Below are 13232 nucleotides of genomic sequence, written 5' to 3'. Positions count from 1 at the left end.
TGCTGGGAGCTGTAGTTTAACAACATCTGGACAGTCTCATAACTCCCACTCAAGGTATAGTATGGAACACTAACAAGGATCATAATTGAGACGGGTGTCTGGCCAAGCTAATAACTACAAGGAATGAGAGACAAGTGTGGTTCAAAAGTCTGGTGTGCACTATTCGTTGTTCCCTAAATTTGTGGATAACTAGAGGTCAAATGAGATTGCTTGCCCTTATAAATCATTTAATGTCAAGGTGGGAACAGATATAAACCTCTATGTGTGAGAAAACACTTGGATAAGGGACAAAATACTCTCCTGATTAATAATTATTTTATTTTATTAGCCTTAAATCCCAAAATTCTTTATTTTCCAATAGTACACTGTTGGATATTTTGAATGAAAGTCAAAGTTACTCAGTTAATGTAGGAATCTGAACATACCTGTCCTAATTTATACCCCATATTTCCTATTTCACGCTCTGTATTGATCTGCAAAAGGAGTTTTTCATGGCTGATAAGAGCACCTAAAATAGAAAAGAAAAAGAAAAATGCTTCAAATAACACTTAAAATAAGTCTGGACATATACAGGCATTTTTTTGAAAATATAATTTTGGCATTTTACTAATATGCTATATTTCTTTTCTCTTTTTGCTAGAGCAGTGTTTCTCAAACTCTGCTCCTCCGGGTGTTTTGGACTTAGCTCCCAGAAATCCCAGCCAGCTTACCAGCTATTAGGAATTGTAGGAGATGAAGCCCAAAACATCTGGAGGGGCAGAGTGTGAGAAACACTGTACTCGAGATTGTTCCAAACCAAAGAAACAGTTGACATTGCAGTGTTTAACCACAATCCCATTGTATACTTCCTGTGAATCCTGCTTTTCTCATCTGAGTGAAAAGTTATCTTTCTTAAGTTTTATCATAGATAATAAGGGATCTTCACCAAACTTGGGCATTACATCAGGATATGTTTGGGGTTGTTTAAGCTTGAAGAATCCTGCCACTGCAAGAAATTTAGTTGTGCTTATATCTGAGGTTTGGCTTCAAATTCTACAATAAGCCATTTAGGAAACCGCTCCAGTATCACACAAGAAAATGCAGTTTCCCCTTCTGAAAACAGCCATACCTGTAGAAGAAGGGGACAGAGATGGAACCGGATCCCATGCTTGATACAAATGATGTGTAGCAATGTTGTCTCTTTTGGATGCCATTTCTTGGATTTCTTGTTCTACAATTCCTCTGATGACACTTAATTTTCTCCCAAACCTGGGATGAACAGAAATAGTCAAACATTAGCTATAGTCAAGCAAATCTTGCTGGTAAATTATTTCAGCTATTGATTTTATTGCCATAACTATCACAGATTCACGAGGTCTACTAGGTCAAATAATAACTTAATTGTATTCATGGTATCAACATTGGGAGAATATGGCTTACAGTAAGAAGAGAGATGGCTCTCCAACTCCACTGGCTACCGATCTGCTACCGGGCTGAATTCAAAGTGCTGGCGTTGGCCTTTAAAGCCCTAAACGGTTCTGGCCCAAGCTACCTATCTGACCGCATCTCTGCCTATGAACCCACCAGGACTTTGAGATCTTCCGGGGAGACCCTGCTCTCGATCCCGCCTGCTTCTCAAGCTCAGCTGGCGGGGACGAGAGATAGGGCCTTCTCGGTGGTGGCTCCTCGGCTGTGGAATGCCCTTCCTACGGACATTAGACTAGCACCATCTCTAATGGTATTCCGCAAAAAGGTGAAGACCTGGATGTTTGTGCAGGTGTTTGAGTAATTAAGTGCAATCTGGTAATGGAACATAGGAATGGAACAATGGACGACGAACCTGGACTACGCTTGGATGATGAGAAGATTGGGTACGGTTGTTTTTTGTAATAATTGTGCATTGTAATTGCTTATTGGTAATTTATGGATAATGTGTTAAGTCAATTGTTATATGTTGTATGGAACTGCTGTTTCTACTGTTTTTACTGTTTGTGAACCGCTGTGAGTCGCCTTCGGGCTTGAGATACAGCGGTATATAAGCAAAGTAAATAAATAAATAAATAAATAAATGGCTGATGTAATGTCCCCGAGTAAAGGTGATTTTAAATACTATGAAAATACAAAAAAAGTTTAAATATTAAAAATGATTCAATTATGATGTAGGTACCAAGCAGAACTTTGGGTAGAATTCTCACCCAGGAGGTCCTTCTGCATATGAAATATGAGTCTGACATGTTTTACAAATACATGTAGATAACCTAAGTTACACCATGCAAAGTGTTGAAATTTTCTCCTTCAAAAAAGTAAAGGTATTTTGGATTTCAACTCCATTCACTCCACATCATTGGCTGTATTGGTCAGGATAAAGATCAATGCAATTTAGCAATATTTAAAGGAATATAGATCTGTCAGCTCTGTCTTACAGAGTGAGCAATGATGGTTGTTCTGCCTTATTCTCCTAATTTCCTGGCTTGCCTGGTGCTTTGGACTTCAGCTCCCAGAATTCCTGATTATTGAACAAGCTGGCTACAACTTTTGGGAGTTGGAGGCACAAACACCTGGAGGGGCTGCACGTTAAAGAGGCCTCTTCTACATTAAGATAAATCATCTCTTGTGCCAAAAGGGGATGATAGGCTAGAAAATATATTTGCAACTACATTAGTATAGGGCCCCCTGGTGGCACAGTGGGTTAAACCGCTGAGCTACAGAACTTGCTGACCGAAAGGTTGGCGGTCCAAATCCGGGGAGCGGGGTGAGTTCCTGCTGTTAGCCCCAGCTTCTGCCAACCTAGCAGTTCAAAAACATGCAAATGTGAGTAGATCAATAGGTACCGCTTCTGTGGGAAGGTTATGGCGCTTCATGCAGTCATACCAGCCACATGATTTTGGCAGCGTCTACAGACGATGCTGGCTCTTCGGCTTAGAAATGGAGATGAGCACCACCCCCCAGAGTCAGACTTGACTAGATTCAATGTCAGGGGAAACCTTTACCTTTACTTTACATTATCTGAAAACACATGGAAAGCCTTTGACTTCCTAACATCCACTGTCCCCTGCCGAAAGGAAACAAAAGAATCTCCAAACATCTAATTCATGATGGTTCTGCTTCTGAATAATTTGCTGTGATGAGTGAAGATACCATCTGTGCCTTATTTATTTTATGAGATTCATATTTTACCGAGATTCAAAATGGCTATCATCAATAAATTGAATAAAACAGTACAAGGTGAATTCTGGCATATAAATCACTTAAAACAAGGAGGAAAACAACAAATGGGTTTTCCCCTCTTTAGCAACATCTCCTTAAGAAAAACCAAGATGTAGAAGTCTGGAAGTAACTATTAAGATTCTGTGCATTTTCGTTGAAGAGTTTTAAAATAGGATAAACTTCTGAGTAAGGTTACATTAAGTTAGGATACAACAAAAAGAACCCCAGCAAATGAAATACCTTGTATCTAGAGCCTTTAATGCTTTATTTCGTGGTTGCTGTTCCAAACAGCTAACTGACGGATTGCCAGCAAATGGTATTGTCATTGCACTTAACACCAAGGATGTTATGGCTTGAACAGCTAGAACATTTATTTGTGTTCTTTCTGTGTCTTCCTAAAAAAATTCAAACACAAAACCACAGTTATCCATATTATTTTACATAAAAAGACAACATCAAGCTCAAAACTCCCTGTAGCTTCATGACCAGCTTGGCAGAATTACAGGCAGCTACTTAGCAGAGCTCTGACTTCCAGATGAAGACCAGAAAAATGCAGAGCTCTTAGGATATAACAAGTGTTATATCTGATTTTCCTCCTCGAAATTCTCGTTTTTTCTGTATTTTGACTATTTAATCCCAGCAGATGACAAAATGGATGCTCACATGATCCCACTAAAAAAAGCATGTGTTACAGCAATAGTACAAAAATATTTTGCAAAATTATATATCCCTTGAGTTACACTTCATACTGTCTCCTGGATGTTATGGATAGATATACACACTTATTCACAACTTATATCTCTCAATACATCTCTGTTTTAATGATGTTGTATCAGGCCTTGAGCCGCAGAGAGACAGAGGTAACAAAATTCATTATTATTAACATTATTATTATTGGATATCTGCTGAGATCTGTGTGTCTTTTGTACTTCCCAACCCATGATCTCCATAAAATAGTTTGGCTTTTGCTACTAGTAGGAGACAGGATTCCGGCTGGAGATTGCTAGGCAGTACTTTGACCTTCAATCCCTACAGGATCTGCATTGGTCCTACTGACCAGTCATTGCTGACAGCTGTGTTGTAACATTAACAGAGAGTAATGAGCAAAGCAAGGGCTCTCAAAAGACATCATAATTAATATTGAGGTTTTATAGCTAGAAACTGTATTTAAAAGAAGAAATAAAGTCAATTGTCAAATAATTCAGATAAAACAAAATTACTCATTGAATTGTTTTTTTAACCTCTTGCTGGTTTTCCTCTTGGTCCATTACAATTGGCTGGGTTACCAGAACGCCGAGAAGTGTAGCCCAAGTTTCTTCAAACTGCATGCGGTTTGTCCACCCTGAAAGCAAAACCACACCACAAACAGTAGCTATTTTTAATAATCAAAATTTGGAGAGTAGATATTTTAATCCCTATAGCTGTATTTTAAAGAAAAACACTAGCAACATTTGCAAATGGAATATGCCCATCAAACAGAACTAAGGGTGGTGGAGGAAAAGATAATAATGTACTGAATTAGAACACGAAAGACAGTAAAGTCTTACTTATCCAACATAAACGGGCCAGCAGAATGTTGGATAAGAGAAAATGTTGGATAATAAAGACGAAAAAAAAAGCCTATTAAACATCAAATTATGTTATGATTATATTATGGTTTTACAAATTAAGCACCAAACACATCATGTTTTACAACAAATAGCAGAAAAAGCCGTTCAATACACTGTAACGTTATGTAGTAATTACTGTATTGACAAATTTAGCACCAAAACAAACACGGGTTCTTTCCTTCTCCCACCCTGGACTGCACTGGATAATACAGAACTTTAGATGAGCGAAGGTTGGATAAGCGGGACTCTACTGTACATGTAAAAGTTTGACAGTTGCCTTTGCTTGAGAAGGGGGGAAAGTCAATTTCGTTATTAGGTTTTTAATTTTTTTTAAAAGGTGGAGAAAACATTTAGTTATTAGTTTTAGGTGGTAGGGATGGGGAGAACTGGGGTGGGAATATTATGGCGTTAACTTTGTATCAAATTATTTTTTTGTTTCTTATTTTAATGTTTGTGTTTTGTTCTTCATATTTTTAATTTTCTGTGGGAATATAATAAAATAATTTTTAAAAACTGCCTCCCAGTTCTAGATTTTCCATTACTGAACAAAGTGTATCCATTTCAAATATCAGACACCTCACAAAAGCGTCAAAGAAATGAAATGAGGGGAATGATCTTTTTTCAGAATGAAAGTCCCTATAGTTATGAAAGCCTGAATATCTCCCTTTCCCACCCCCAGGTTATTAACTGGATGTGCCTACAAAAAGCACACAACCCCCCTGTTGCAACAGCTTCCTTGGCTGCCAAATTGTTTCTGGACACAATTCAAAGTGCTGATTTTAACCTATAAAGCCCTATATGCCTCAGGTCCAGATTATTTGAAGGGCTATATCTTTCTTTATGGACCTATTTTTCAGTGACTGCTGCTAGACTTTGGAACGCTTTCCTTTGAGAGACCAGGATGGTCCTGCCTTTCGTAAACAGAAATATTTTTTTCTGCCATCAATCATTTATATATATTTACGAGGGTTCGACTTTTAAAGGAAGTGTGATTGTGATTTTAAGGTGGATATAAAGTTTTAATGTATTTTAATATTTTTAATGATTAATGGTTTAAATAACATAAATTGTTTAATTGGGTTTCTATTTTGTATGTATATGTATTTTAAATTTTATGTATTCACATTGTTTTTCATTACTTTATATTTATTGTTAGGCAACTTGAGTTTTAACATTGTGAGAAATTCTCCCAATCTGTTTTACTCGCATGGTTTTTACAGTTAATTAAACCAAAAATTGGGAAATTACTTATGTTGAACAAAATAAGAAAATTACCCATGTAGTGCAAGTATTCTTGCCCTTGTTACCTTTCAATGCAGCAGCATGCACCAATACACTGCTTGCCCACAGCAAGGAACAGTTCTTGGGAAGGTATGGCTTGTCGATATTGTACTAATCCCCCAGTATTTTGGGAAGTGACAGCCAAATTTTGTACTACACAATTTCAAATAACTCTAACCCATTTGTAAAAATGTAATTAACACTAAGCTCTGCTGCTCTTCATGCATTCAGCAAAACTCCAGTATAGCTACTTACCTAAAGTGTTGATTCGATAAATAAACTCCTTGAATACTTCCTTCTCTTGAAGAAACTCTACAGGGATTTCTGGGAAAGTTGTGCCAAACTCTCCTGTAGGCTTTGGAGACCAGCCCAGCTTCCAGACCTATTAAAATAGACATAGAGAAACATGAGTGTCTTGCAGCTCGGAGGCTGTATTTCCTGTGGCATTCCATCTTTTCTATTTTACAAAGAGAAAGGAAGGAACAGTAATGAGACCATATTTGCATGAAACTTAAGTTTTGGCTTAATTGGTTTCATTCTACTCAGAGAAAATGGATGGTCTGAGGATACAAATTGAAAGCCAACAAAAACTCCTTCCTGTGAGAAAGCAAGGAGGAATATAAACTGGATAGATCAATCCAACACAAATGACTTCTTGCAATTGGCCCAGACATGTTTGATGTCAACATCTGTCAATACAAAGCTCATCACTAAATGTAGTGTACTGGGAAAGTAAATTTCATTCTGCCATACTGATCAGATTTTGAGCTAGTTTCTTAAAATGTAAAAAGGGCCAGTATTGTCATGTGCTTTATCATTTCTACTAGATAAAGGTAAAGGTTTTCCGTTGACATTAAGTCTAGTCGTGTCTGACTCTGGGGGATGGTGCTCATTTCCATTTCTAAGCCGAAGAGCTGGCGTTATCTATAGACGCCTCCTAGGTCATGTGGTCATCATGACTGCATCTTCCCACCAGTGAACAGTTAGAATTCACCCCACTCTCTGGATTCGAACCACCGACCTTTCGGTCAGCAAGTTCAGCAGCTCAGCGATTTAACCCACTGCGCCACTGGGGGCTCCCATCATTTCTACTACAACATTATTATATGTGGAAATTTTCCTGAAAGAGCTGGAATATCTTGTTCTTTTGCCTCCAAATTTTTTCTTTGCAGTGAATTTAACTATCCAAGTGTTATATATCAAGAGCTTGGAAACATTTGGATGACAATTTCCCAGATAGATTGGATGTTCTGTTGTAATGGCGGATGGGTAATTATGAAACAAACAATTCATTTGTAATATATTGACAATGTTGCACTCTACTTAATTCATGATGGTCCAGTGTTTGGTTTCACAAGTTGCCAACAGATGAAAACTGGATAATAGTTTGCATAATTGTAAAGGAAGGCCTGCTTACTATTTTAGGTGTGAAAAACATTTTTAAAATAAAAGAGGGATCTAAACAAAGAAAAAATGCAGATGACTGCAGTGAAGTGGTGCAGGTGTGCATGTGTGAGATCTGAGAGGCAGAGAAGGAGGTACAGTAATAGGAAAATTACCATATTGAAATCAAATCTGATGCTTTTAAAAAAATTATTTGGTGTGTGTTGGAAGACGGGTAGTTTTATACAGCAAGTATATACCAAACTCTGTATTTTAACTGGAAAAGTTCAGAGTCGTCTTATGCGGCCAGTAGTCTTATATGCCGGAATATACGGGTACTTCTTTTACACAGGATGAAAAGTTTCACTCCCCAAGAGATGCATTAATAATGTGTTATATTCGAAACTTTATGAGATACATACCAATGGAGGAACTCTTGTGTAGCTGTTTACCAAAGGCAGCCTGGATAAACTGATGATGATGTTCTTAAGAACAGAGGTCAGGAATGCTGGGATATTGCTGTTTTTCTTGTGTCCCAAGGACAAGACAGATTGCAAACATTCCACCAACTCCGCCACTGTTTCACAGGTGGCTGCAATAAACTCAGATTCTGAAATTAGAAGACAAAACATAAAAATAGGACAGAACGCTGAAACAAATATTAAGATACCAAATTCTAAGAAGCTATCACTCTATTCTTCAACAATGTACAGACAGTCCCCAAGTTACAAACAAGATAGGATCTGTAGGTTTGTTCTTAAGTTGAATTTGCATCTAAGTTGGAATAGGTACATTTTGTAAATGTTACTCCAGTCAATTTTTTAAAGCTTTCCATAGCATACCTACATGTTTTCTATTCAGTAACACTGAATACACAAATATATAATGAGAGGGAATCTATAGCAGACTAAAATAATGCAGTTCTACATCACACACACACACATACTACACACAATTGCATATATATTTGGTTCTTGATTTATACTCACTTTGTGTTTGTAAATCCACTTCACCTTCAGTAGCAGTTTTTATATGACTCTTCTTCCTTTCTGGACTAAGAAGACGATTCCCAGGCTCAACTGCCACTAAATTAGACATAAGCATCAAGCATTTCAGAATTACAAGCAGAGAAAGAGTTGTATTTGCAATATTAAGCTTAAACAATTAAACCATAGTTTTATTCAGTTGAGCCACACAAACTAACAACTAGCTTTATGGATAGTAGGTATGGAAATTATGAGCTGTTTGGCCTCCTGTTTTTCTGTACAATTAGCAGTGTTATTTTCCCCTTTCTTTCAAAACTTCACTCAGATAAGTTAGCTACATCCACTAAAGAGAAATCTTGTACAGTTAAACAGTTAGGAAAATAAAGGATTTGAGAGGGACTCAAGGAGCTTCTCAGACCACTTTAAGTCTGTTAACTCACCTGCCTCTATAATGAATCGAATACAGTTGATGACAGAGCAGGCATGGGTCATATATTCTGCTGAAGCCAGCAAATTCCATAAATTAGACTGTTGTAAAGCCAAACAACAGCAATCCAACACAGCCTGGAGATCTATACTTAGTGGAATACATTTGTGTATTAAATGCCATGAAAGCATCTGTGGAAGAAAAAAAATGTTGATTCTTGTAGTTATCAGTATTTTCTACTTCATCTATTAGAAACAAGCAGCAAAATTCCAAGAGTCTTTAAAATACTATCATACTTGGAAAAGTCCACTCGTATTGCCTTTAACATTTCTAGATATGACATCAAAGTAGGTATGACAGAAAATTAAAAAAAAAACCCCTTATGGTTGAAACAGTATTATTGACTCTTTAAAGATATGACGACAGATTATTTTTCAACACGTGTGCTGCTTGATGTTTTGCTGTCTTACCTCTAGCAACATTACAACAAACTTCAGAATGTCACTCTCTTTCTCACGTGGGATGCACAGAGAAATTGGCAGTTTCGACAGTAACACTAAATACTGACTTAAAGCATGAGATAAGGCCATCGTAGAGTGATACACCATGGTGTCACCTGCAAAATAAAGACCATCATAAAAACAAATGTTATCTACAAACATCACAATGTATAATGGACCTCTTATCCTAACGTTTTAAGTTTCCCTAATTTTCATTGTTTCTAAAAGAACCAACAATATTTTCAGAACTATTCTTATTATTTTTTTAACTAAAACATTAGCAGATCATTGTATAGTTAGTAAACTGTCAGAATAAAACTCTAGAATTGCAAGAATACCAGTCACACCAGAAGGAAAATCTCACAGAAATCCATTAGAACCCATTTACTTAGTCTTTTTTAAAAAGTTCACAATTCCTGCAGATAATAGGGCTAACCTAACATGAAATGACCAAACCAAGGTAATGAAATAAATATTTAAACACACACACACTTTCAAATCACTTTTCTTTTGTCTGGCTGAGAAAATAGTTGATTCAATACTTTAGAGACATTCATTTTCAGAACAACTCAAAATATTACACCCAACATGGCAACTAATAGGATCCCCGATAGTATCCCCGATAGCAAAGACTCAAAACTTCTAAAAAAATATGTACTATCCCACGTCCTTGGAAGCTTTAGAAGGAAATTAAAATGGGGGGAATGGGGAGGAGGTCAGGAAAAGGAAATAAAAAGTGAAAGGAAAAAGAGAGGGAAGGAAGGAGAGAAGGAACAAAAGACAAGGAAGGAAGGAAGGAAGGAACCAAAGAGCAAAGAAAGGGAGGAAAGAAACAGGTAGAGATGGAAGAAAGAAAAGAAATGGGAAGGGAAAGAAAAAGAGGAAGGGAAGGAAAGAGGGAAGGAAGGAGAGAAAGAAGGAGGGAAGGTTGGCCACAGCAACGTGTGGCGGGTACAGCTAGTCTATATAAATAAAAATGTAATGTTCATTTGTGGGATTAACATAACCACTGGACAAATTGCCACCAAATTTGGCCACAAGACACCTACTAACCCAAGGAGTGACCATCACTCAAAAAAATTGAGTTTGTCATTTGGGAGTTGTAGTTGCTGGGATTTATAGTTAACCTTCAATCAAAGAGCATTCTGAACTCCACCAATGATGGAACTGAACCAAACGTGGCACACAGGACTCCCACGACCAACAAAAAATACTGAAAGGGTTTGGTGGGCACTGATGTTGCGTTTGGGAGTTGTAGTACACCTACATCCAGAGGGCACTGTGGAATCAAACAATGATGGATCTGGACCAAACTTGGCACAAATATTCCATATGCCCAACTAGGAACACAGATGGAGCTTGGGGGAAATAGACCTTGAAATTTGGGAGTTGTAGTTATTGGGATTTATGGTTCACCTACAATCAAAGAGCATTCTGAACCCCACAAATGATAGATTTGGGGCAAACTTCCCACACTGAACCCCTATAACTAATAGAAAATACTTAAGGCCATCCAGTCCAACTCCCTTCACTAGGGCAAGAAAACGGAATTAAATACTGTTTACCTACAAGCATAAAGGAATTACATATATTAGAAACCAACACTTTCTCATTACTTTATTTTCCAGATTACCAGACTGGGCCACAGCAACGCATGGAAGGGGATGGCTAGTTAACTAATATAATAATAATTCTTTATTTATATTCCGCCCTATCTCTCCAGGAGGACTCAGGGCGGATTGCACCATACAACGGCAAACATTCAATGCCTCCACAGACAAAGCAAGTACCCACATAATAATCCCAGAAAAAAAAAAACCATATAGAAAACAACATTAGAACCTAACATCAATAAATTATATAAATAGATTTATATAATGACATAAAATCTGAATAGAAAACATCCACCATGATTTATAGAAACTAACTATAGTTCACAAAGTTGTGTGGATTCATTGTGTAGCCAGTGATGGTAACTGAGCTAACATGAACTAGCAGAACTCTATCTATATGTTTACCTTTTTATATATAGGTCATTTTTCTCTCCCCCCCCCCCCCCCCCAAAATGTGGTCTATTCCAGAGGTAAAGAAAACGCATTGCAGTCCTTTGAAACCCCCTTCCCATTTTTAAATGCAGCCTGAGGAATGTCAGATAAAAATGCTCACTTCCTCTACCGTTGCCTGCCCCAGTCTATTCATCCTGCATAAGGTATAGTTCTGAATTTTCTATTTCAATCATGCGTCATCTCACTGTATCTTGGTGATACTTATTACCCTGATTTTACATTCTTGAACTAGGAATTCAAACTCACCTTGTTTGCTTTACATCATGTGTTAGTATGTAGATATAAGAGATCATGAGTGCGGAAACACTATTAATCATGAGGTGACCTCTATTCTACTGTTCTACCGTTAAGACCTCTTTTCTATTGTTTTGCTCCTATTTCATTGTTGTTTTCAAGATATACTGACCTTAAAGCGAACCTATCAGGGCTTTCTTGTTCAGAGGGAGTTTGCCCCTGCCTTTCTCTGAGGCTGAGAGGTCACCCAGTATTTCCATGCCAAAAGGGGAATTTGAATCCTGACCTCCTAGTGTCCTGGATCAACATTCAAAGCAATGATGGCTTTCTCTTCTGTCACACATGCACCTAATATACAGTTCAGTATATTAGCCCCTCTTGGGTGGGCTTGCAAGGCTTCACTCAAACTAGTTTAAGGATTACTTAAAGAATAATGTTACCAGAGTTAGCTTGGTTCACACTGCAACATGGAAAAGTGCCTTATAAAATAAAATGCTCTTTACTAATATTACCAAAGATATCACTCAGCTTGTTCCAATACACTGATGTTTCAAATGGTTGCAATGGCTGAAAAACGTGGTGATTGGTGGGAAGTTTTTTTACAACAGCAGTCACGTGATTGAGAGTTACCCTACGGGCAGTTTCAAAAAGCCTCTTCTGGTCTTTGGAGATTTCATGCATGCCAAGACTTAAACATGGAGCTAGAAGACTTATGTTGAAGTCCTGAAAGAACAAATGATTTTTAAAAATCTTAGCAAGAGCATATCATAACATAGAAAAAGAAATCTGGAAAACTTAAGTGATACAATGTAAAGTGCTATCATACCCAATCTTAAATACAGTGCCTGGATGTCATGTCCCAAAGTACACCCAAAACTTGGAAAAGATCAGATTTGGGGAAAACTCTTAAGCAACCTTAATACTTAATGAGATTTCTGAGTAAAAAATGTAAATATCTTCAGCTTTGTAATATTCAGTCATGTTACTGCCATAATGATTAAATATTACAAAGCTGATGATATTTACATTTTCACTCAGAAACCTCATTAAGTATTTATGTGGTATTCATACAAGTTTCTGTTACATAAAAATGTAACTTTAAGCCATATAATTCTAATATGACAGAATGTTGTACAGATACATATACAGTTTATGGTTAATATGCACACTGTTCCGCCAAATATGAATGGTAAACAAATGAAATCAATGGAGTATACGATAAAGAAATGAAGAATGTATCTACAAAGGAGTGCATACACTCCTATTTCACATAGGAAAATAGCAATTGGAGAAAATAAGCAACAAATTTTGCCACTTAAAAAGAAAACAAATTGTGATTCAAAAATTCAAAATATCATATAACTTATGAAGCTTTCCATTTTGCTTAATTTTCTGATACAAATAGTCATGCGTGACTAAAAGGTAAAATGTTTTCATATTATGTGTGGTGTACTGTATTTGTAATTGTTTTCAAATTTTAACAGAATTTCACATTTTCAGTATTTGAGAAAAAGTTATCAATTCATAAAACATATGCATCTATGGCATCAGATTTATTA

At 36.9% G+C, this 13232-nt stretch overlaps 1 protein-coding gene across 2 annotated transcripts in view; it reads right to left on the bottom strand.

The window, feature by feature from the left end:
* HTT (huntingtin) overlaps positions 1–13232 on the bottom strand; it is a 101451-nt gene that overhangs the window by 15675 nt on the left and 72544 nt on the right. For both annotated transcript variants that reach the window (XM_060778022.2, XM_060778023.2), the window contains 10 exons: positions 12186–12396; positions 9344–9489; positions 8887–9064; positions 8450–8545; positions 7883–8070; positions 6333–6459; positions 4428–4528; positions 3427–3581; positions 1109–1248; positions 426–508 (listed from right to left, as the gene is read on the bottom strand). In XM_060778022.2, the coding sequence (XP_060634005.2) occupies positions 426–508; positions 1109–1248; positions 3427–3581; positions 4428–4528; positions 6333–6459; positions 7883–8070; positions 8450–8545; positions 8887–9064; positions 9344–9489; positions 12186–12396 (1425 nt within the window). The remainder of the gene's footprint in view (positions 1–425; positions 509–1108; positions 1249–3426; positions 3582–4427; positions 4529–6332; positions 6460–7882; positions 8071–8449; positions 8546–8886; positions 9065–9343; positions 9490–12185; positions 12397–13232) is intronic.

This window comes from Anolis sagrei, chromosome 5, assembly GCF_037176765.1.
Source record: "Anolis sagrei isolate rAnoSag1 chromosome 5, rAnoSag1.mat, whole genome shotgun sequence".
NCBI classification, from domain to species: domain Eukaryota; kingdom Metazoa; phylum Chordata; class Lepidosauria; order Squamata; family Dactyloidae; genus Anolis; species Anolis sagrei.
Note: the sequence above shows the minus strand (reverse complement) of the source record. Positions and strands in the feature narration are given on the sequence as shown.